We start from the raw sequence: 24254 nt of genomic DNA on the forward strand, positions 1-24254 counted from the left end.
TCAGGGTGGTTTTGTTCTGATCAACCATGCCAGAAACATATCATGGCAGTTGTTTTGTTTTAATTGGCTTTTGCAACATGAAAACATTCCATCCAACTTGGCAAAGCCCAGCTAGGTGGGGCCTTGGGTCTTCCATGGACATGCCCTTCTGGAGAGCAGGAAGCGTGCTCCTCACACGCTCACAGAGCAATAGTTAAGGCAGCCCCATGGAGGATGGAGGAAAGAGTCTTGCAAGTGAAAGCTGTCTCATTTGCTGGAGTTTGCTTCCTTCTCAGGAAATCCGTTGGTTTCAAGCCAACTCTGCCCGTGTGGGTTTCTGGGAATAGTGTATTGGCATTTGCAGTTGTCTCTTTGACAGTGTGCACACTGTCTCCACACTAGGAACAGTATCAACCCTGCCCAAGCCTTCATGCAGGTAGGGGCCCTACCATGTGGAAAGGACCTTGCAGGCAATTCCAAAAGCACACACCAGCTGAAAGCCTCAGGCCAACCCTGGAAGCCCTGCTCTGGAGCCCTTCCCAGTAGGCACTTCCAGGCCAACTCCAGGGCCTGGGAGCTGGGGCTGAGATGGCTCAAGAGACTTAGTTGAGATCCTGAAGCTGGAGATGGCTGGGTTGAGAGGCAAGGCCAAGCTCCCAAAAAGCCCAGGACTCTCCATGCCTGGGTCAACTGAGTGCAATGTTGTGCTGATGCCAGCCACTGAGGCTGGACTGTCCCAGTCCTGGGCACACACACATGCCCACAGAATGGGGGGTAATCTTTACAACCTCATCAGCCACCAGCATTTTCAGTTGGCCAACACCCTCAAATCCATGTCTTTTGTTTGGGATTTGGTACCTCAGTGAAAGGGCCAACTCTGGAGTTTGCATTTTCACATCTCCTAATTCCATGGTTGAGGAAAGGGAACCTTCCCCTTGCTGTCCCCTCAACTGTGGTTCCATCACCTTACATGTCTTTGTGTTGCTTTCAAGTCATGATTCACCTTCATGCCTATGGGGAGGGTTTGGGAATTGAGAACCTGAAATTCCTGGAGGCCTCATGGCTCTCCCCGGCTGCTGTGCTCGGAATTTGCTCTAAGTCCAAAGCCCCAGTGCCAGGAAAGCTGCCAGCTTCCTTCCTCCTACAGAAAGTTCTGGATTAGTAGTTGGTCCAGAGCCAGGCATGTCCATCAATCATGTACAGGCTTTCAGGGAGTAGAGCAAGACAGGGCAGGAGTTGGCCGGAAGAATTCTGAGTTCTGTGAGCCTCATGCTGAGACAGGAGCAGAGAGTAGAGAGGATGTCAACCCCCCAGGGCCTGTTCATCCCACAGGACAGAAGGCGTCAGGCCCAGTTTCTATTGTGACTGTTGTTATTGCTTTTAGTTTTCTCTTCTCTCCTTTTCTTCTCCTTTAATAGGGTAGGTGTTCCCTCAGTCCTTCACCATCCTGTCTGCTTTCATGGCCCTTCTCCGCCTCCACCAGCACCTCCATTGCAAACTCCAGCGATTAAAATTCAAAACCAAAGCACAGTCCATTCAATTTCAGCCGTGACCTTCACAACCCTGCCTCCTCAGGCCCCAACTATTCATCAGTAGCATGGCCCCATGGCAGAGTCTGACACAAGCACCCCTCCTCCGTGTGGCCCCAGTGGTCCTGTGGGTCAGGATCTCAGGGTGAGAAGAAGGCAGGCCCTGGGCGGCAGACAATAAAGAAGTAAGCTTGCACTCAGTGCAGATGCTCACCAGCCTCAGAACAAAAGGAAGAACAAGAGAAACGTTAGGGGCACTGTTTGGGAATAAAGGTTGTCTGAGACAGCCTCTTAGAGGGTGGACTGTGAGCTGAGTTCCAAATGAGGAGACAAGGCTGACGAGATGATCTGGTGCAAGAAAAGTCTAGGCGGGGGAAGGGGGCAGGTGTGATGGCCCTGTGGGACACTCAGGCTAACTGTTCTGAGCAACGCGGGTAGAGAGTGCTGGTTGGGGGAGCTATGATGGGAGACATGTGCCAGTCCATGTGGGCCCCCTGCTCTCAGGGGTCTTATGTTCCAGTGACAGAAAACAGAGAATAAATAGGATGTGTGAGGTGTTTGAAGGTGAACTGTGCTGGGGAGAAAAGGAGGCAGAAGAGGTACTGGGCTGCTGAGGGAGATAGGTGGATTGCAGCTACACATGGAAAGAGGTGAAATGGAGCCATGAGGCTCCCTGGGGAAGAGCCTTCCTGACACAGGCAACAGCCAGTGCAAAGGCCCTGAGGCAGGAGTGTCCCGCTTGAGGAAGAGCCAGGGGGCTGCAGAAAGTAAAGGAGGAAGAAGAAGACAATGGCCCAAGGCAGGCCTTGGCAGTACTTTTCCTTTGAGGGACACAGGGCTACTGAAGGGTTTGGAGCACTGGAGGGTGTGACTCGGTCTGACTTGTGTTTGTTTGAAAACATGGCTCAGGCTTCCATGCCAAGAGAGAGCGGAGGTCAAGAGCGGCAACAAGGGAGGAGACGTGGGAGTGGGAGGTAAAATTGAGGAAGCAGGCAGAGCCCTGAGTATGGACATAGAGATGGGGTCTCCTTACCAGACAGATGGCTAGAAGCACCCGGGAGATGCATGGATGTGGGTGGAGAAAAGGCCCAGATGACCCGGTGTCCAGCCTGGAAACAGGGGTTGGCGTGGAGAGCAAGGGGCGGAAGAGAACAGAGCCAAATGAAGCTGGGGTCCTCCGTAGCCACAGCTGGAAGGACCGCAGCACCAAGAGAGGGGCAAAGAGTAACCTAGATGAGGGACAGGGAGATGGCCGGGCGGCACGCTCAAGCAGTGAAGGATAAAAAATGGCAGTTCTCAGATGCCAGGAGGTGGGGGTTGCGACGGGTCTCAGGAGAGATGGGGCAAGAAACTACAGGACGGTGTCCAGCCCCAGCCAGACCTGCCCTAACCTAGGAGTCCTCTTCGCTGGCTGGTGCTTTTCATGTCTTTATTACACCTTTAAATTATCTTACAGTCACCTGGACTTGGGGGGGGGTGTGTGTCCCACACTGCACAGACTGGTGTGAGTGCCACCACGGTAGGACCCAGAGCTGCCTCAGCAGCTGCTGGGATGTTTGGAGTCCTCACCTGCTAGACACAAGGGCAGGGCCCGACTCAGTGTCAGACAAAAGGGATGGGGACAGGGAAGACCCCCAGGGAAGATCCAGGGGCCCGGCCCCCAGCATCTTTGTGCTTGGGGATTGTGGTCCCCAGGAAACACAGCTGCAGCCATGGAGGTGGGAAGGGCTCCAATGGGGAGAGGTTTGAGAACTAGGGGCCGCAAGACATGCTGATGTTTGGCCCTGGGGTTGCAGTGCTGGGTGCCTCCAAGGTTCAGCCAGAGCCCTGCCCCCTGGATGGGAAGACAAGGCAAGGGGCAGGGTCGGCAGAGGCAAGGCTGGGGGTCCCTCCAGGACCTCCTTCAGTTCGAGAGGCTTATTAGCCATCCACAGGAGCTGCAGGGGCAGCAGGTACCAGGAAGGGTGGGTCCTGGCTGCAGGTGGTCGTGGTACGGGGGATGTTGATGGCATCGACTTGGGCTGTAAGCTGTGGGCAACACTGGCAGCCTTGAGCGCAGTGACATCCCTTTGGGGTTCTAGAGATGGAGAGGTGACCTGAGGGCCTTGCCCTGGCCTCTGGGACAGTCCCAGGCCAGGAGAGGAGCTAGGGCAGGGTGCTGGACCCACTTGGCTGTGACCGGGCTTTCACAGGGAGGCACCAACTTCACCATGGGGACATCCTCAGGCCCCCAGGTGTGAGCCCAGGCCTCCAGGGTGGTTCTGTCTTCCCAGTTCCCACCAAACCCATATCCCAGAGGTTGGCTGTGCCCTTTGGTGGGAGGTGGCCTGAAAACACATCGTAAGACCCATCTTGAGCCATTTGTTAAGAGCCCAAGATTGGGATACAGGGAAACGGAAGCTGGAGGGAAGCTGACTCACGGTCAGCTGTAAACACACTCAGGTTGACTTGAGCCAGAGGTGCATGTTTGAGCGGGCAGCCCTGGCATCTCATGTTGATGACTGAGCAGCTGCTCTATGCCAAGCTTTGGCACCAGGCAGCAAAGAAGGCTAGTGACAGGCATTCAAGTGAGTCTTTGAGTACAGCCCAGAGGACGGCCATGGCGAGGGTGGACTGGGAGAGCTGAGGGTGAAAGTGAGCAGAGGCCTGGCCTGATCACATGACCCAGGCCCAAGGGAGGGCAAAGGAGGTGGCCAGGGCACCAGATGACTGCTAGTAAACTTACCACGAGGGCCACCAGGGTTGAGGGTGGCAGGATGCCACTGGCTCCCACTTCTGTGGCTTGGGGGGTGTGGCTGAGAGCCAAACCAAGTCCTCCAGCATGACCATGCAGCCAAGAAGCTGCCCATGGTTCCCCCACAGTCCTGGCACCAGAAAAGCCCCAAATAATGAGGCCATATCTGCCATGGCTACAAAAAGTGAACTGTTCCTTTTCATTAAAAAGGTCAAAATGACACTCAATTTTGGTGTCAGCCCCATCTCAGAAACCAGTCTGGGGAATGAAGGGGCTGACAACAAATGATGGCCATCTAGCAGCCAGAAGATGGGTCTTCATCAAATTCCAAGCAAATCCTCACAGGATTTAAGATATGCAATTAGAAAATTCCAATTTGATGGTGCAGTGTGGCTCATTTTTTGGCACTTGACTGTGAGGTTCTCCTGGTTTAAACTGATCACAGAGCACTGAGCCTGGTTGAGCAATGCCAACCCTGGTGTCCAGACACTGCTGCTGCTGCTGCTAAGTCGCTTCAGTCGTGTCCGACTCTGTGCGACCCCATAGACGGCAGCCCACCAGGCTTCCCCGTCCCTGGGATTCTCCAGGCAAGAACACTGGAGTGGGTTGCCATTTCCTTCTCCAATGCATGAAAGTGAAAAGTGAAAGTGAAGTCGCTCAGTCGTGTCTGACTCTAGCGACCTCATGGACTGCAGCCTACCAGGCTCCTCCGTCCATGGGATTTTCTAGGCAAAAGTACTGGAGTGGGGTGCCATTGCCTTCTCCGGTCCAGACACTAGAGGGTAGCAAAGGACTCATTGTTAACAGTAGGATTCATGGTCAAAACCAAGAGGCAGTGAAGTTGTCCTATGACGGGCCAGGGAGCAAGTACTTTTAGGTTGTGGTCCAAGTCACTATGGAAACTACACGGCTCCGCCCTCCAACACAGCCAGACAAAATGCTCATAGGGATGGGTGTGGCCGTGGCCCCACTAAGACTTCGTTAACAAAACCATGTTGAGGGCCAGAGTTAGCTCTTGAGCCACAGTTGCCAATACCTTCTCTAAACCAAGAAAATCCAACCCTAGCACCTTGGACTTGGAAGTAGCTTTAGAACTGACATGTGTCCATTCACTCACATGGGAGGGTCTGGCCTCTGAATCTCAGCACATGGCCAGCTGGTTAACATGGGGGCCAGCTTAGGGTTTCCCATCCATTCTGCCTTCTAGAAGCATGAGAGCGGCCAGGCTGGGGGCCTAAGGAAGGAGCAGAGAGAGGCAGCAGCTCTGCAGCTTGTAGACCCGATGAGACTTGAGCATGCATGGAAGTGAAGGCAGGGCCGTCAGAAGAAGCTGAAGGGCTAAGCCTGCAGGAGGTGTGGGGCTCAGGGCTGCCTGAGTGCAGCTGGAGCTGTGGTAGCAGGGGAGCAAGGCATTGTGGGAAGCTCTTTCCTGGGGACCTTTGTGCTGATCTGAGGCCTGCAGATGCCAGTGGGGTGGCCAGAGAACCTGAGAATGGGGCAAATATGGCAGATTCCAGGGACTGAAAGAAGTTGTGTGTCCTGGAGACTGAAAAGGGGGAGGGTGAGTAAGGCTAGAGGGGCAGGTTAGGTGCACACTCCAAAGGGTCTGTGAAAGGAAGTGATGACCTGGTCAAATGCTGGGCATCTGAGAAGGACAGGCTTGGTGGGTAGAAATCAAAAGTGGAGTCATTTTCTATCTTGGGTGCCTCCAGATGGGGGACTGGCAGGGGCCTGAGCCGTAGTCCCTGGTTTCAGCCAGATGAGCCCTGGGCTGTGGCCAGGGCCAAGAGGTTGGCCTGGCAGTGTGGACAGGGAAGAGGAGGGACAGGGACAGGCCAGTGCTCTAGGCACCCTGGGACAGAGTAAGGAAGAGTGGAGGAGAGGGAGACAGAGAAACTGTTGAGGTAGGAGGGCCAGAAAGGGGCAGTGTCATGGAAGTTTCCAGAAAGAGGGGCAGTTGCTGAGGCAGGGTAGCTGGGGGACAGAAGAGAGGACCTAGAGAAGCCAGAGGGGGACCCACTCAAGAAAGTCCTGCCGTGTGCCCAGAGGCTGGGGACTTTTCTCATGCCAGAAAGTTCCAGATTATTCGGAAAGAGAAAATAGAGAGCCCAGGGCCCATCACATTCCCTTTTCCCAGTCAACTTTCTCGGCTCCCATGTTGGAATCCCCCTGCCAACCCCCACCCCCCCGCCCCGTTGTAGCCAGCAGTCCACTGCATCTGTTGCTCTTGAGTTCCAGAATATCTACCATTTGTCCTGCATGCATGTCAGATGATGGGAGGTAACCGCACCCAGGCAGAGGGCTCCGACCGTTCTCTTTCAAAAGACCAATGTTTGTCATGCAGTGACCCCTGCCATGGATGTGGGCACGACTGGCAGCGCCAGCCAGCCGCTCATGGTCTCCTTCCTTCTTCCTTCCTCCCCCTCTCCTCCCTTCCCTCCCCCATCCCCCTCCAGATTCGGGTGGTGAAAGCGTTCCGTAGCTCCCTCTACGAAGGCCTGGAGAAACCAGAATCCAAGACCTCCATCCATAACTTCATGGCGACGCCCGAGTTTCTGATCAATGACTACACCCACAACATCCCGCTGATTGACGACACGGACGTGGATGAGAACGAGGAACGCCTGCGAGCCCCACCTCCGCCCTCCCCCAACCAGAATAACAATGCCATAGACAGCGGAGTCTACCTGACCACGCACGGCACCAAGTCAGCTACCTCGTCACTGTTTTCTTCCAGACCCGGGAGCCCGCTCCACAGCGTGGAGACGTCCCTCTAAGCAGGACTGCTCTGGGCACATGCACCATGCACACACGCGCACTTGGACGGGCAGGGTCATGGGCAGTGAGGACTGTTGAAGATGCCCGACCACCCTTGCCCGAAGCCAATCCATTCTAGGAGGGGGAGGAGGATGAAGGAGAGATCAGAGAGTGAGAAGAGTTGTGTGTCACCCCCCCCCCTATTTCTATGGAAGCTTTTTTAAATGAACACTGTCATTCCACCAGATGTTCACTGTTCGGGGCGTGCGGTGGGACAGAGGTCTCCTTGTCATTTTTGAGGGGGGGGCACTCACTGCAGAGCAATTGGATCAACAGTTTCAACAGGGGAGCGCCACTCTGCAGGAAGGATGCTCTCACCCAGGTGGCCCACCAGCCCAGCACCCCCTCCCCAGGATGGGTGCAGTTGGTCTGTGTGTGCGTGTGTGCATAGCCCCGTGTGCACGTATATACATGTGCGTGCACACAGAGGACCAGATGCATATCTCAAAAATAAGGAACTACTTATTGGCATGATATTTCCATTCCTCTTATCCAGTATTTTCATTTTGAAATTTCATTATTTATTGTGCCAGGGTCGTTTTTTTGTTTTTTGTTTTTTGTTTTTTTTTCAGGGAACTAGACTGCAAGAATATCCTTTTGGTTGCTTGGGGCCCACTTCACTGCTCCTCCCCCAAAAGTCCCCTCCATCCCCCATCATCCCAGCACAGTTCCTGGGAGCAGGAAGGTCAAGGAAGGCAGGTGCAAATCAGAACACTGGGAACATTTGCACTTTGAGACCCCTGCCTATAGAGAAAAAAAAGTCAAAATTGTTCTTTCAAAGGAAAATACCAAAGTATTATTGAGAATGATCCCCTCCAGTAGGTAGAAGGGGGAGTTTTGCTTTTGGTTTCCTTTGGCTCCAACTCCGATTCTCTAAGTCCTGAATTCTGGCCAGTGGGTGGGTTTTCTTTGTCTGCATCTCCAACTTCAAGAGCACGAAGCCCGGCCCTGGACATGCCTGACCTCATGGGAACAATCCAGGAGAGCCAGGTCTGCAGGTGCCGGTGGGGCAGAATGCAGAGTCAGAAAGAAAGCAGAGAGGGACCAAACCCAGGAGGAGCTGACTTGGCTACAGCGCAGACCTCAGCCCCCATCGGCACCTCCAGCTGGACTCCCACTCTGGTTTGGAGAATGCCAAGAAGTCTCTGAGCTGCCCCTAAAGAGACTTGGATCAATTCTCAGTCACCCCTCGCCAAAGCACTCTCCTGACCCTGGTCTTCTCGCTCAAAGATAACTGTGATGCATGAGGGCATGGATTTGGGTCTGCAGCCACCTACAGTGACCTTGAGGATGCCAAGCCCCTGGGGGCGATGGTACCTCGTCTCTGTGGCTGTAATTGAGAAGGTGGGAAGCTGAGGAGGTCAGCTCTGCCATGTGGTTGGCTGAGCTCAAGTGGAGGGCTGGGCCTGGGTTCCCCAGACAGTTCCCTTGGGGGCCTCTCCTGGCAGTGTGGGCACCCAGCGTGCCCTCCATTTTCCTCGAATTTATGATATCCCAGGAGGGAAATGCAGAAAAAAGCAGTGGTTCTTTTACCTTTAGAATTCTTTTTCTGTCTCCCATTTTGCACAGAAGAGGCTGGGGTCCAACCACAGCCTGTGGCTGGGGCCTGGGAGCTGAGCCGCTGGGGGACAGCTGGGAGCTGAGGGGTGGAGAGGCATTAGCTAGACCGCTTGCAAGGCTGGTTCGCCCATCCTGGGCCCATCCCACAGCCCCTCGCCAGGGCTGGTCTGACCTCGACCTATGTCTGTGCACATCTGGATGGGTGGTGTCCCAAGCGCGCTGAAGTCCCCACTGTTAACATAACACCATGTCACCCCTGAGCAGGAGTAGTCATATCTCGGGCCAAGGAATTTCGGTTAGAAAGGCAAATCCCACTTACAATGCCAGCTACAGATAACTTAAAGCCATCCCTTTTTTCCAAAGGGCACATTGAGAATGTTACCCATTTGTAAATTGTTCTCCAATGTCCTTGTTTAAACAACAACAAACAGGGCAACTCAATTTGTCGCAGGTCTGTGTGTTCTTAAATAAGAATTCAAATTGGAAATGTTGAAATGGAAGAAGATGCACACGGAACACTATGCTCACGGGCTTCTTTTCATCCTCTGTTGTAGACACGCTGGTAGGACACATGGTTGACACATAGCGCAAGCCTCACTGCTGCTATCCAGTCGCCTCCTGTGCTTGGCGACTGTTTAGTCCCCGGGTGCCTTTCCACGGGGTGTGGGGTGCAGACCGCTGCTCTCGTTTCTGTGCGTCTTCAGACCAGGGGGCCCTGTCTCACTGGGAAGCCCCTCTCTCTAAAGCATTATCTTATACGGAATGGCTTGGTCAACTGTGTTCAGTTATTAAATCCGTTTTACATTTTTATCTGCCTGTTAAAAAAGATGAACAAAAATAACTTAATGAAGAAGACCACAGATGCATCACAATTTAAAGTCTGTAGTTGAATTTCCTAATTTTAAGACTAGACCAAAATTTCTGTATATTAAAAAAAAAATGCAACGCTCCTACAATCTCATTCTGGGTAATGTGTGTGATTTATTATTTGGTGAATTCTCCTCTGAAGCTAGAGAGGTGGTGTTCTCCCCTTCATCAAGCTGGGGTGAGCCCCAGGAACAGCGGGGTTCCCGGGGGTGCAGCCACCTTGCTGATCTTAATGGAAGGAGGAGAGTGCTCGGCTCACCTGCTCTGTGTGGTCAGACTTGAATGGTCTTGACCTGGAAGGGCCTCACCTGAATGTCCAGACTAGCATCTTCAGAGGTGGGTGGGGTGGGGAACACCACCTGAATGACAGAACCCTGGCACACATGCAGATGGTGTCTTTTTATTTTCACTGCTGCAAAGTACAGATAACATCACATTTAGCATCTTGACCATTTTTAAGTGTCCAGGTTGGCAGCATTAAGTATGTTCACGTGGTGTGTGGCCATCCCCAGAACTGCCCAACTTCCCCAATGGAAACTCTGCCCCATTAGACACCAACATCTCCTCCGCCAGCCCGTGCCCCCCATCTTACTCTCTGTCTAGGGTCTGACGACTCTAGACACCTCATACCAGTGGAGTCATATGGGTTCTGTCCTTGTGTCTGGCTTCTCTCACTGACCATCATGTCTTGTCAGTCCAGCCATGTTGTAGTGGCTGTCTTTTTAAGGCTGAAACACTCCACTGTGGGGCTGGGCCATGTTCTCTTCATCCAGGCATGCATCGATGGATGCGAGTTCCTTCTACCTTTTGACTTCTATGAACTGTGCACCTGTGAACACAGGTGTACGCATATGTGTTTGGGCCTCTGTCTTCACTGCTTTTCAGTAGATACCCAGAAGTGGAATTGCTGGATCCTATGGTAATCTTTTTTTTAATTAATTTATTTATTTTAATTGGAGGCTAATTACTTTACAATACTGTAGTGGGTTTTGCCATACATTGACATGAATCAGCCATGAGTGTACATGTATCCCCCATCCTAAACCCCCCTCCCACCTCCCTCCCCATCCCATCTCTCAGGGTCATCCCAGTGCACCAGCCCTGAGCACCCTGTCTCATGCATCAAGCCTGGACTGGTGATCTATTTCACATATGGTAATATATATGTTTCAATGCTATTCTCTGAAATCATCCCATCCTCACCTTCTCCCACAGAGTCCAAAAGTCTGTTCTTTACATCTGTGTCTCTTTTGCTGTCTCACATATAGGGTCATCATTACCATCTTTCTAAATTCCATATATATGTGTTAAAATACTGTATTGGTGTTTTTTTTCTGACTTACTTCATTCACTCTGTATAATAGGCTCCCGTTTCATCCACCTCATTAGAACTGATTCAAATGCATTCTTTTTAATGGCTGAGTAATACTCCATTGTGTATATGTACCACAACTTTCTTATCCATGCATCTGCCGATGGACATCTAGGTTGCTTCCATGTCCTAGCTGTTGTAAACAATGCTACAATGAGCATTGGGGTACACATGTCTCCTTCAATTCTGGTTTCCTCGGTGTGTATGCCCAGCAGTGGGATTGCTGGGTCATATGGCAGTTCTATTTCCAGTTTTTTAAGGAATCTCCACACTGTTCTCCACCTATGGTAATCTTCTATTTACTTTTTGGAGGAACAGCCAGACCATTTTCCATGGCACCCTTTTCCATTCCCCCCAGCAGTGTACAAGTGTTGCCATCACAGATTTCCTCTTTAAACCAAAGCCATGGAAAGAAAGGCCATTATTGCCCTCATTCACTGGCTCCGAGGGTCACTGCACCATTCATGCCTTCACACATCAGGTGTCTTTGAACATCTGTGCTGGGGCCATCTGTGCAAACAATCTGTCCTGGGGACAGCCAAGCTGCATGGCCCAGCCTCTCTGCCCCACCAGCAGAGCCACGAGGGTAACCCTGGCTCATGATTTGCAAATGACTCCTGTGGAAACAGGGCCCAAAGTCCCTGCATCCTATTTCCTCATATTTCTATTCCTCCACTGTGCACATCACCCTGGTAGACATGGCGGGGCCAGAGGGAGCATTTTCCAGGGAAACTGCCAAGAAACGAGTAAAATGGCTCCTAAGCTCCCTCCCAACCACCTGAGGCCATACTTTCAGAAAAGACCAAAGGCAAGTGGCAGCAAACAGCAGAGAAACGAATAGCAAGAAGTTCTGGCTTCATTGATACACGAGGTCCTCTCAAATAAGAAGGCAAAGTCAGTGGAGGTTGGGCCAAACACCATATCAAGATAGCTGTGCCTTCTGGGGAGATATTACTCATCTATATCTGATTTCTGTTTTCCGTGGACTTCCATGAGCAAATAGGACTCAGGTTGCCAAGAGGGAAAAAAAAAAAACTGGTCATTCACCAATGCCTTGAGGCAGGGAAAATACTACAACGCCCATCCCTTCACAAAGCTGGGAGCCATTCTTATCAGCAGGCAGCCTGGGAACATGGGTGGGTGCCATAAACTCAGGGGACCTAAGCAGCAGGCCTTTCTTCTCTCCTTGTTCTGGAGGCCAGAAGGCAGATTCTAGTTTTCCCATTTCTGACATCACTGGCAGTCCTTGGCTTATAGACAAATAAGTCTAGTTTCTGCCTGCATCATCATGGGGCCTTGTTCCTATGAGCTTGTGTCTCCACCTGGTATGTGTCTGTCTGTCTCTCTTCTTATAAAGGACACCAGGCATATTGCACGAGGGCCACCCTACTCCTGTAAGATCGCATCTTACCTTGATGACACTGCAAAGGCTCTATTTGCAAATAAGGTCCCATCTCCACAGGTTCTGGGACTTAGGACGTGACCATGTCTTTGGGGGACACCAGACTCGCCATCCCAGCTACAAAAGAAGAGATAGAGATGGACCGAGCCCCTCCGAGGACCTAGCTTGCCCCCTCCTTTCTCTGGCTTGACAGGCCAAGGAAGTATTTATCATTTTAATTAAGATGCGCTCTGGACTAAAAAGTTCCTGGCGGCCTGGGGTTCTAGAAAATCTTCATCTCTCATTATTGACCTCTTTGAACCTAAAATAAAAAAGACAGAAGATCGTATCTCTTTAATCCCTATTATCTTTTACAAAGCCTCAGTAATAGGAAGCCAAAGCAAATAAAAGAAAACCACTCTGAACCAGATTTTAATTCATATTGTGTGACTGAACTGTCCTTACAAAGCAGAGCTGGCCATGTCACATATTCCCCAAAAGTGTCACATATGTCCCAATACCATTCCTTACCTCTGTTCAAATGACAACACACACAGACAACCCCTCAGTGATCCCCTAAGTCCCCAGGGCAGTGTGACAGATAACACACATGGGTTGAGGGAGTTAAAATAGCTCTCACACTCTGAAATGTTTTGGTCTAACCTGCTTGATTTACACAGTGGGAAACTGAGTCCCATTGAGACAAAGGAACTTGCCTGATACCTGATAATCGTTGAGAGGAAACTTAGGGCCACAAAACCTTCAGAGAGGCTGCTGTTAGCCCCGCAGCCCAGAGCTCACCCAGTTCAGCTCTGTGGCTCTCAGCTGGGGTGGGGACACCAAGGACAGAGCTAGTCAACGCAGGCCAGGCAAGTCCCAGGGTGGGGGGCTACACCCAGCCTGTGGGGAGAAAGGGGGTGATGGAAGCAAGGTGGTTTTTAGAAAGCACAAGGTGGAAAGGACTGGCAAGAAAGCCAAAGCTGCCTTTAGAGCCCAGCCAGGCCCTCACCCTCTACCATCCACACTCAAAGCCCAGGCCCAGAGCTTGGGCACCAATTCTGTCCTCAAAGGGAAGGACAAAGTGGAAAAGGGGACCTTGGCTCATATCCTTCACCTTGAAGCCAAATAACACAGTCACTTCATAACTCAAGGGAGCCCTGCTGCCTGACTTAGCACCCAGGTATGACTCCTCCTTATGCCCCTGACCCAGTGGACCCCAGGTATGCCAACCAGCTCCCACACCTGTGGGTGCCAGAGGGCATGGTGGCCAGTGTCCAGAGCCCACATTACCTGGGTGACAAGCTCGGAAATGCAGTGAAGTGCCTGGGACAGTCCCCCAGGCCCCACACTATCGTGGTGAAGGACGGTCCCACCAGCACGCATGGAGCCTGGATCCTTTCTCCCAGGAAGAAGGACATTTGGGCTGGAGATTAACTAGACTCTGCATCTAGTCTCACCATCTTGGCACTTTAAAAAAAATCTGTAACTTTCTAGATACATTTGGTCATATCTAGATTTCTTGATCTCAAACCATAGTCCTTAACCCCTCCTTCCAAAATGTAAGTCCATTCACCAAGCAGAATTACTGCCAAGCCCTGCAAGTATCCCAGCAGAGGAAGGTCACGTGGGCTCCTCTAGGGGGTGCCATTGTGACATGGGCACAAGTTGTGTCATCCTGCCCTTCCAGAAGTGGTGGAGGGTCTGCCCTTGGCACCTCAGGTTGTAGGAAGGGCAATTCCACCTGGAGAGCCTCTGAGGAGAAATCGAGTCTGGATGGTACCCACAGACCACTAGGGCAGCACGGGCTACACAGCAAACACTGGGCATCTCAGTTGATTTCTATCATCTTTTATTACACAAAATAAAATTCCATCTATGTTGAACATTCATTCATACTTTCTATAAATCTGGCTTTTAAAAAATCCCCAGGGGTGCAGTCCCATAGCTTCTTAGATTTTCCTGCTGATAACATCACTCTTCAACGGCAGTCAGGTCCTCTCAAAGCACAAATGTTGACGCAGCGACTGGCCTTGAGCCGCCCCACACGGTACACTCTCAGCCTGCCCACTGAAGGCGTGACTCTTGTCATTGTCCCAACCACGGCTGCTGGGGACAGTCATCGCCTTCACCAGCCCTCCCAGCTGGTCCTCTGGGAGCTGGCCTTCACAGCCCTTTGGCGGTGCTGTCCCCAGGCTGCCAAGCGTCCTGGGCTTCTCTTTGGGGAGGCCTGGACCAGGGCTTTAGGGGATCTCTGTGTCCATGGTATAAATCTGAATGAGATCAGACACAATGTTATCAATGGTTGGCTTGGTAAGGTCTTCACTAAACACCTAAAAAGGAGGAGAAGGAAAACAGGCTCTGGTTAGACTCCCTCTGGGTTAAACAAGGTACCTGCCACTAAGCACAGAACCACAGTACACGGGAGTGGAGATGGCATGGGGACTCTGCTATTGGAGACCATTCCAGACAGAAGAGGCTTTCATGATCATCCAGCTCACACAGAAGAGGAGACTTGTCCTGGGTACATGGGGAGCTAGTGACAGAGCTGGGCCCAGATCACAGGCTCCTACCCATAGGCTCTCAGCTCCATGGTTTCTGGGGGGGTCCATTTCCAGAAGTAGATTGGACACACCCCACCCTAGTCCAGCCCCTGAGGAACACATGGACCTGCTCTCTAGCCTGGACCAGACCACCTTTTTTTTTTTCTTCTTGGTGGCAACACTTAGCTTGAGGGATCTTAATTCCCGACTAGGGACTGAACCCAGGTCCCAGCAGTGAGAGTGCCAAGAGTCCTAACCACTGGACCACCAGGAAATTGCTCAGACTGCCCCCTGACTGTGCCACAGAGCTTATAAAATTGCAAGGTGAGTCCCCAGGGGCCCAAATGAAAGGGGTAACCCTGCCTGTTTCCAAGTAAGATCTGGCCCTAGCCCTGCTCCTGGGAAGGGACTGCTAAGCCCTGCCTGATGAGAGGGGGACCTGGGAGCTTGGACCTACTCTCTCCTGGGCCATACCTCCATTCCTCTTATCTTGGCTGATTTCAACCTGCATCCTTCCCCAGGAACTAACCCTGGCACCCATAACCATGAGTATAATGGCTTTTCTGAACTCTGGGAATCCTCCCAGTGACACATGGAGCTTAAGGGTACTCCTGGGGACCCCTGATGACACCAGAAGTAAAAGGCAAAACAAGAAGTCCCTGGTTGGATGCTGTGGCCCCCAGGCCTGGGGGTTGCTGCCTGGGCTCCAGGTCTGGGGCTGACCCGGGGCAAAAGCTGGACCTGAGTCCCCCCCTGCTGCAAGGAAGCTTGAACCCATCATGGGCTGTCATCTCAGGTGGGAGACAGTGACCTGGAAAAAACCCCACCCTCCCCATCCAGCTCAGGAAGATCAGCCATTCCCCTCCCACCCCCCCTACTCCCGCACTCTGGGTGGAAAATGAATATCTCAGAAACATGGGCTTGCTTGTCAGGATCCACTACCTGAATGCTTCTGGAGACCCCAAGCCAAGAAATGACCATTAAAAAGTAGCCCAGGGCCAAAATCTGGAAGCAACCCAAGAGTCCATCCACAGAGGATGGACTAACATGATGCAGACCAGCTATACCATGGAACGGCACTCAGCCTTAAAAAGGATGGAAATTCTGAGTTCTGCTACAACTCACTACTGCTTTAGAGCTGGAGTGTCATCCACCCAGAGGACCAACGCAGTTGGATGCCAAGGGCCGCCCCACTGCCACCACCACACCCAAGGGCAGACAGGCTTCAGGGGGGATGTCAAGCCTCTTGAGCAGCGTGGGAAGCCCACCCAGAGCAGACAAGTGACATCACAGAGGTGGCAGCTGGGAGCACGTGAGCAGGAGGTGTCTCTCATCAGCAAGCAAGTGGCCCTCACACGCCCAGAGGAGGCCCAAGAGCTCCAGTGCACGGAGCCCAGAGCCACCCAGAGAGAGCAAAGAACAAGGGAAGTGCGGCTATGCTGCCCAGAGAAGTAGGCTCATCCAGGGGAAGTGTGTCACCCAGAAAAGAGGCCCACAACCTGATTCAACAGAGGGGGGATGCAGGGGGTCACACGATCTGGAAGTCCCCAAGAAGTCCAGCACAGAGCAATGCTTTTGTCCACACAGCCACCCTTCCCGCTCCCCCCTCCAAGCTGCCATCAGGCTACATCCAGCCTGAGGTTGGGGCCACAGATGCCTTTGTTCGACGACACTTGCACACCTACTACCCACCAGGCCCAGGCACTGGGCTTGGGGCCGCTGATGAAGCAGACAAGATCCCTGGCTTCAGGAGAGAGGGAAGGACAGACAGGCAGGAAAGGACAATGAAGCACAGAGAGAAGCTGCTATCTCCGAAGAAGGGCAGCCCGGTGGGGGCGGGGGGGGCGGCGCTCAGGAAGGAGGAGGCAGCCACTGTAGGTTTGCAGGGGAGGGGTAGTGCACAAAGAGGGGGAGTCTTCCAGCAATTCAAAGTCTGCTCACATGGAATCTCATTCCAGGACGAGGAGGGACAATGAGCTTCGTTTCATGAAGAAAGGAACAGCAGATTTCAAGCATGGGAAAGGAAAAACAAAGAATGATCTCAAAATCCCATTTTAAGCAATGGTGGGACTACTGAGGGAAACCTGCTAGGACTGCATGCAGCCTTTCTGGCGGACACAGTTGACCCAGCTCTCAATAAACTGCTGCCTGGGTCCAGCTGGTCTTGAGGAGGAGGGCTGTCATCTATCTCCTCTGTTTATCCATTCATCCACCCACCCATCCATCATCCGTCGACATTCCCATTGTAACATCTATCCATCCGGCCATCCACTCATCACTGATCCATCTCTGTATCTATCACCTATCTACCTACCTACCAGCCTAGGTAGTAAAACCTACTGTCGTTTTAGGGCACCCCTGATACTTTGAATGTGATGCCAGACTTACTGATGTCTCATCTACAGCAAGCTCTCATTCAATGCAATAAAAGTGCTTGCTTGAGCTCAGTAGTTCTCAACCAGGGGTGATCCCCTCCCCACCCCAAGACACTTGGCAATGTCTGGACACCACTTGGGTTGTCTCAGCATCCAGTGGGTGGAGGCTAGTGATGCCACCCTGCACCTAACAATGCCCAGTGTGAACCCCGCAAACATCCACAATATCAAGAGGGAAGAGCCCAGCTTAGACTATGGCGACAGGATATTTTCAAGCTTCAGGGTTCCCCAGTAGCCTGTATCTTTCTTTGCAGGTAATTACTACAAAGACATTTGACACCTGGTGTGGGGACTGCTGAAGGTCCTCAGGGAGGGAAAAGGCGGCGGGGGGGCGGGGGGGGCGGGGGGGGCGGGGACACACACCAATGCAGTCACCTCACCTGCCACCATGGCTTCTCAGCCTCGGCCTCAGCAGGCACTTCGACCCCATAGGCTTGTAGGGCCAGGTGGATTACTGCCACGGCTATGTGCTGAGCCCGGAAGCGGAGGCATAGCCCCCCATGGTAGCTGTCCTGTAGCAAGGCCCAGGCGGTGATGGAGACGGGGGTCCGCTGCCAGCTGTAACGGTTCAGCCAGTTCTTGAGCGAGACCAGGTAGTGGAGCAGGTACTGTAAAGACACGCCAGTCAGCTGCCCCCCACCATCACCTGCCTCCTTAACTGGGAGTCTGCAGGCCCTCCCCCTGCTGGCCTCTCTCTCCTAAACTGCCACGGTGTGTATACATCATAGATCAGATGTCGTCTCCCTGCCACCAGGTCCACCTCCACCAACCCTTGCCCCAGGTCCCCACGGGTTCGCCCACTCTTGTCCTCTGAACCCAGCTCCTGAAACCTGCCTGGGCCTTTCTGTCAACCTGGCCCTGCTCTGGACACCATCAGCAATTATTCTGCTTCTCCCCTTGGCCCAGCCCAAACATAAAGCTCCAGAAACAGCAGCCTGATCTGCAGAACAGACCACAGCCCCCACGGGCCAGCCAGAGACAGGACATCAGGGGAGCTCAAGTCTCTGAACACCCTCCAGCTTGACTGTCAGCTCCTGTTCTGCCTGAACACATGCTCTCCTTGAGCCCACGGGGAGGGAGCCCTGCACTGTGCACCGACACAAACCACGACTGCTGAGCATCTCCACCATGGGTTCTGGGATTAGGGAGGTGGTGCATGGAAGACATGGTAACAGGGGCAATAGGAAGGCCTCCATGGTGACCAAGTTGTTGTTTCATATGTTAACCAAGGCAGTGGCCACCAGTACACGTGACAAGCAAGCAACACCCGGAACTTGGGCAGGGGTGCTGTATCAGTGCCCACACCCTGACTGTTATCTTGTATTTATTCAAGTTTTGCAAAATGCCATTTGGGGAGGCTGGGCTATTTCTTCTGACTCCTTCTAAATCTACAACTCACTCGACAAAAATTCCAATGGGAAACAGACAAAATCACAGTGCAGAGGCCCACATCACAGTGCCTCCCCCTTCTCTCTGCAGTCCACCCACCAATTGCCCACATGAGGCCTCAGGCCCTCAAAGGAGTCTGCTGCAGGGCTACTTTCTGTGATAGCTCTGCTGTTGGGAGGAATGTGTTCCTAGCAGTGAAGTCAGTGACATGGCTTTTCTCAGGGTTTTTCTGCACAGATGAGCTGCATGTGAGCCGTGAGGCGGAGTAGCAACTCCCAGGAACAGAGGCTCCAGCAGGTCATTAAACCAGCCTTGCCTCCGCTTTTGTGGGTCAGTGAACACACAACTTATATGGGTCTGGGGACAGGCACAGGCTTCAGAGGGCACATGGATCCCAGCTTTCAGCCACAGCCGAGTGGGCAGAAAGGCAGAAGCTGAAATCAGAGCTGCCTGAGAACCCTGGGAGTGGGGATGAGACAGGCCACCCGAGCATCACTGCACCTCATCGGGGCCCCATGTGGCTCCAGGCTCAGGTGACTGCACTTTCCGGATAAAGAGCAAAGACTTTCATGCCGCTGGGAACCATAAGTGACTGCTGCCCTTCTACCAACCCCCGCCACATGTACCTTGTGTGGGTGCTGGAAGGAGACCTGGAAACGCAGGACCCGCAGCACGAGTAGTTCGCACTGTACGATACTGTCCCGGATCTCCCAGAAGCGCGAGTCCAGCTCCAAGGGGTCACTGCCCGGGTGGAAGTACCTGAACAGAGAAACAACATGGCTGGCAACAGAAGGGGGTGCCCCCAGGAGCCCCATCATGGGGCGTCCAGATACACACACCAGAGCTCCTCTGCCATCGACGAGCATAGGGTCCACCTACATGTCTGCATAGGGGATAAAAACAGGAACCAGGGAGGAAAGAAGCTGCCTCCAGTGTCAGCCCCAGTGGCTGTGCCATGGCACTCAGCAAGACATGGGCTCTTTGCACCCGGGGGTGGCAATGCCCACGGCACTCAGTCTGGGCCTAGGGAAGGTATTTAAACACAGGGATGATACACACTCAGAAACATAAAAGTATTTCAGCTATTTACCAGATTGTCTTTCTTTCATTCCAGATCTTTCTGTCTTTGTGTACACCTTATTTGTCTACAAGACTCCCACCTATGCAAGATCACTAAGATGTACGGGAACAGGATTTACACTCGAGTGATCAGAACTCTCAGCCACTGAGTCATCATTCCCAGCTCCCCTCTCGTCTTCTGAGCTCCCCACAGAACCCACCTGGGTGCCCATATCCAATTAGTGAGCCCTACAACTTCCCCTCGTGCCCACCTGGCCTCCCTGCTGGGCCCTGGTAATTACAAGTGGACTCCAGCTGCCCCCCTGCAGTGCCCTCTCTGTTTTTTTCTCCTAGTCATTCTCAGTACATCGTGAACCTGTCATGTTTATGGGGTGGGGAGTGCTTTTCCATTAACTGTTTATTAAAAGAGAAGCAGCACAAAATAGCTTTCTTCCTTAACAATTACAGAGTTCCTAGAAGGGTTATGATGCCCAGCTAGTCAGTAACTTTCCAGAAACTGCTTTCTCCCAGACCCACTGGGCCTTGGCGCAGCCCATCCAGCTGGCTGGACCCCCACGTTCTTCCCTAACAGGAACATGGCTACTCAGGCCCAGAGCTGTGAGAGACACTCTTGGGCAACTCTGACCCAGTTTCCACACCATCTAAATAGGACAACAGCCCCAGAACCCAATTGCTTTGATCTGTCCTGTCCAAGACACCGTGAGAATCTTCTTTGGTGCCCCTCTGCAAGCTTCCTCTGCTCTAGCCTGTGACAGCCTCTTTCCACCCCTCTCTGTACACCATCAGGCCTCTGAGGTTTCCCCCAAATCTGGCCCCAGTTGCTGCTGCACAGGTTCCCCTAGACTTCTGACACTGCACTGACTTCTGCCTCTGCTGCTGGAGCTCCTGGCCCCAGTTCAAGGCCACCCAGGTGCCTCCTTCTGAATTTGACTGCTGGCACCTGGGAGACACTGGAAGCCACTACCTGTTGGAAACATTGATGATGTCACGCGTGCGCAGATGTTGTTCCTCCACTTTGCCGGCCAAGTAAAGGGAAGACATGGCCACCAAGTAGGGATCGTAGGCATCCAGGTTGATCTCGCAGAAGAATTTATGGTAAATGGTACAGGCGGTGGCGATGGGGATGGACCGCATCCCTAGCTTGACACCTACCAAGAGAAAACACGCAGGGGAGAGCTTCATCCATCCAGAGCTCACCCCCTGTGAAGTGTGAGGTGTGCCACTGAATTGGGCACTGAGGGTACACACGCCTGCTCAGACACCACCGAGAGCCCAGGGCCCAGCTGACAGGGGCTGCCGACCCTTCCACGGGGTCCTTGACCTGAGGAATTTAGAGGCAGGCTTGTCAGACTCTGACAGGCTAATGAGCCCCTGGAGGTCACACTCAAGTGCAGCCTTCCCTTCATAGCTCTGCAGGTTCCTCATGTCTCCCAAGCCCCCAAGGCTTCAAACTTCTCCCCGATCTGTTCCTAGCATATCCCTTTCTGCACATCTTGAAAGCATCAGCTGTGTGTCTGTTTCCACGTGAGGAAGCATTTAACTAGAGGTCACTCCCACCTCTGCAGCTCGTAACCAAAACCCTGCCAAGGTGACAAGAGAAAAAAAGGCCTCTGAGTGCCACACAGATGCCACAGATCCTGATGCACTAGGGTACTAGTCCACAGGGTCAGAAAAGGCAAGCAAAGGAAGCAGGGTGACTGCTAAAGGCAACCACAGGCCGAGCAGGAGAAAAGCAACATCAATGGCCACAGCCAGGCTTGAGGAAAGAAGAGCAAGATACTGAAAAGGGAACAGAAAGAACTCAAAAACTGGAGCATGATAGTTTGATTTAGGCCTTAAAAGCCCTAAATCCCTCAGAAAGCTACTAATGAAATCACTGCACTGGGTCACAGAACTAAAACAAATTCACAATGACCAGGGTTAACAAAGGAAGGTTAACCTGACACCCCACAGACTGAGGGAAGGTGGAGAACAACCAATGATCATTAAAATTGTGTTCAACATCCTCCACCTAAAAATATATATTAGTTCCCTTGAGCTGCTGGAACAAATTACCATAAACAAATTGGCTAAAAACAACACGTTTTTTCTCTTACAGGGCCGGTTCCTTCTGGAGGTTCCAGGGGAGAATCCATTTCCTTGCCCTTTCCAGTTTCTAGAGGTGCCTGCAATCTTTGGCTCGTGGCCTCTTCCTCCAGCTTCAAAGCCAGCAGTGCAGCATCTTCTAACTGTGCTTCCATCATCACATGGCCTTTTCCTCTGCCGTCTACTTCTCCTGCCTCTATATCTAAGGATGGGTGTGATTATATCAGGTGCAGCAGATCATCTAAAACAGTTCCCTGACATCAAGATGCTTAATCCCACCTGCAAAATCTCTTTCGCTACATGAGGTTAACGGTCCCAGGTTCTGGGGATTAGGATGGGGCAATCTCTGGACCAGTATTCAGCCTCACACAGAGAGAGCAAGGGCATATGCAAAACATGAGAGGAAGGACATATGCAAACATGTTAACATTAGCTTTCAGCATTTAGCACTTAGTAAAACCTAAGCACGTCAAGGTTTAAACTTGACTTTAGACAGTGAAGTTCTATGCAGAGAGTTCCTACATGGGACCCATCATTCTCAGAGATGTCTGATGAGGTGGTATTGCTACATGTGAGCCTCCAAGGGTAGCATGTTTTCCTGGTTTACACAGACCTTCCAAGCATATATTTGGCATATATGAGGGGCCACTGCCATCCTTCTTTATACACTTTTCAAAACGTTTTGAAAATTAAATGTACACACCACTGGGATTAATGGTCCTAAACTATTTCTCCAGAGTCCGCTTATGTTGACTTGAAAGCAGACTCACTCAAACCGCTCACTCAAACCCAGAGTGTACATAAAGTAACAAAGATTGGAAACAATGTAGCATTTTTGACAGAGAAACGACGTTTCTACGGAAATGTAACTGGCTTCCTCCCCCGTTGGAAATAGCGGTGCTCAACACGACAGTGGACGCCGAGTCAGGGTTGCTGCTGCTGCTGCTGCTGCTAAGTCGCTTCAGTCGTGTCCGACTCTGTGCGACCCCATAGACGGCAGCCCACCAGGCTCCCCCGTCCCTGGGATTCTCCAGGCAAGAACACTGGAGTGGGTTGCCAGTTGGAAACACTTAAACCCCTCTTCCACAGGGTGACCACAAAGTAACCAAGATCGGAAACAGCCTAACATTTTTGACAGAGAAACAATTTTTTCACGGAAATACAACTGGCTTCCTAGCCTCAGCCTTGGGAGCAGGGGCGCCCAAGAAGACAGGGGACACCGTGTCAGGGTTCAGAACGGAGGGTGCGCCTTGGGTCCTCGCTGTGACGGGACCTGTCAGGAGCGCCACCAATGGCATGTTCCAGAAGGTTCCATGTGACCAAGTGCCGGTGTACCCTTATGCTGGGAGACAGGTGTGTCGGAAGGCACCTTCTAAGCTAGGGCCAGTCCCTTGCCACATCCTCCCTGCGGCCTAGGTGCCCGTCGTGAAACGGCCAAAAGCCCAGGAGGCAGGGCGTGGCGTCAAGGCTGAGGCCAGAACCCACAGGCCTAGCCTCCGTTAGGGCAGGGTAGGCCCGGTCTCTGCCTTCCATTCAGCCACGCCAGCTCCGCGTCTGGCAGGTCCCCCTCCTCCGGGAAGCGGGTCCCCTACTCCAGTAGCCCCTGCCCGCCTGCTCGCGGCTCCCGTGACAGGCTGGGGGCCGGCTGGACGCAAGGGCAGCACAGCGGCTCCGGCCACCACGTCCCGCCCTCTTCCCGGCGCGGTTACCTGCCTCCATGATGAACCTTGTCACTCGGAAGTGTACCCTCGATTCAGGTGCCAGCCGCCCCTCCGAGCCCCGGGTCTCAGCCCCTCCTCCGCAGGTCCCGGGGCCGCCGGCCTCCATGAGGCCCCGCCCCACAGACCCAGAGCCCCTCACCGGAAGGAGAGACGCCCAGACGCGTGGCGCCTGACTCCCGGGGTGTCTTCGCCGCGGGAGCCGAGGTGCCGCCCCGCCCTGCCTGGGTTGGCCCTCCCCACCCCCCCGGGTGAGGGCGCTGAAGGCGAGCCCGGCCGACTGCGCAGGCGCCAGATCAAGCGCAAGCGCACAGGCCCACCCTGTCAGGCGTCTGTTAGACTGGCGCGCTCCCCGCCCCTCAGCCTGGACTCCGGAAGTCATCCCGCGCCGCCTCAGGAGGCGTAGGCCCCGCCCTCGGAGACTCACACTCCGCCCCTGGGAGCCCACAGGCGGCCTCGGGGAACCCGGGAGGCTACTCCTCCAATGCGCAGGGAGGTTACTACAGTCCTAGGGCCAGGGCGCGAAAACAACTGCCCTAACGCCTGAGCGACAAGTCCCTACGGTGTCGCTCCGGGCTGGTGGCCCAGCGTGGGGCCAAGGCGACGCTTACCAGAGCTCACAACGGTGTCTCCCACCTGGACAAGACGTGGGGTTCAATCTCAGTGTTCCTAAAACCCAAATCCGGCTTTGCCAGAGTTTCCCAGACCTACAGATGAGCCCCGAAGGAAGCGCTGTGCACAAAATGAGGACAATTAGTAGGGCTGTTT

General features: G+C 53.0%; 2 protein-coding genes across 16 annotated transcripts in view; one reads left to right on the forward strand and one right to left on the reverse strand.

Moving 5' to 3' along the window:
- The window catches only part of ATP2B3 (ATPase plasma membrane Ca2+ transporting 3), a 40820-nt gene extending 33801 nt beyond the window's left edge, over nucleotides 1–7019 (forward strand). For all 14 annotated transcript variants that reach the window (XM_055563037.1, XM_055563038.1, XM_055563042.1 and 11 more), the window contains one exon: nucleotides 6699–7019. In XM_055563037.1, coding sequence (XP_055419012.1) covers nucleotides 6699–7019 — 321 coding nt within the window. The remainder of the gene's footprint in view (nucleotides 1–6698) is intronic.
- A 7052-nt stretch (nucleotides 7020–14071) lies between these two features.
- CCNQ (cyclin Q) lies at nucleotides 14072–23622 on the reverse strand. Of its 2 annotated transcripts, none has more exons than XM_055564265.1 (5): nucleotides 23478–23622; nucleotides 20648–20831; nucleotides 19230–19362; nucleotides 17595–17822; nucleotides 14072–14509 (listed from the first exon to the last, which is right to left on the reverse strand). In XM_055564265.1, exons 1-5 carry the CDS (start codon nucleotides 23593–23595, stop codon nucleotides 14480–14482), a joined length of 693 nt encoding a protein of 230 aa, XP_055420240.1. In that variant the 5' UTR covers nucleotides 23596–23622; the 3' UTR covers nucleotides 14072–14479. The 2 variants fall into 2 exon arrangements, with proteins under 2 accessions (XP_055420240.1, XP_055420239.1); XM_055564264.1 differs by having other exon boundaries at nucleotides 14072–14569.
- Nucleotides 23623–24254: the final 632 nt, after the last annotated feature.

The sequence above is a fragment of the Bubalus kerabau genome, chromosome X, assembly GCF_029407905.1.
Source record: "Bubalus kerabau isolate K-KA32 ecotype Philippines breed swamp buffalo chromosome X, PCC_UOA_SB_1v2, whole genome shotgun sequence".
NCBI lineage: Eukaryota > Metazoa > Chordata > Mammalia > Artiodactyla > Bovidae > Bubalus > Bubalus kerabau.

What these genes read in the sequence shown, in the direction of transcription:
- CCNQ (XM_055564264.1), bottom strand. Translation starts at nt 23,595, where the DNA reads ATGGAGGCCGGCGGCCCCGGGACCTGCGGAGGAGGGGCTGAGACCCGG. An exon ending in ATCATCAATGTTTCCAACAG is followed by an intron (nt 19,363 to 20,647) that starts GTAGTGGCTTCC and finishes TTCTCTGTTCAG; the next exon opens with GTACTTCCACCCGGGCAGTG. An exon ending in CCTTCCAGCACCCACACAAG is followed by an intron (nt 17,823 to 19,229) that starts GTACATGTGGCG and finishes GTGTCTTTACAG; the next exon opens with TACCTGCTCCACTACCTGGT.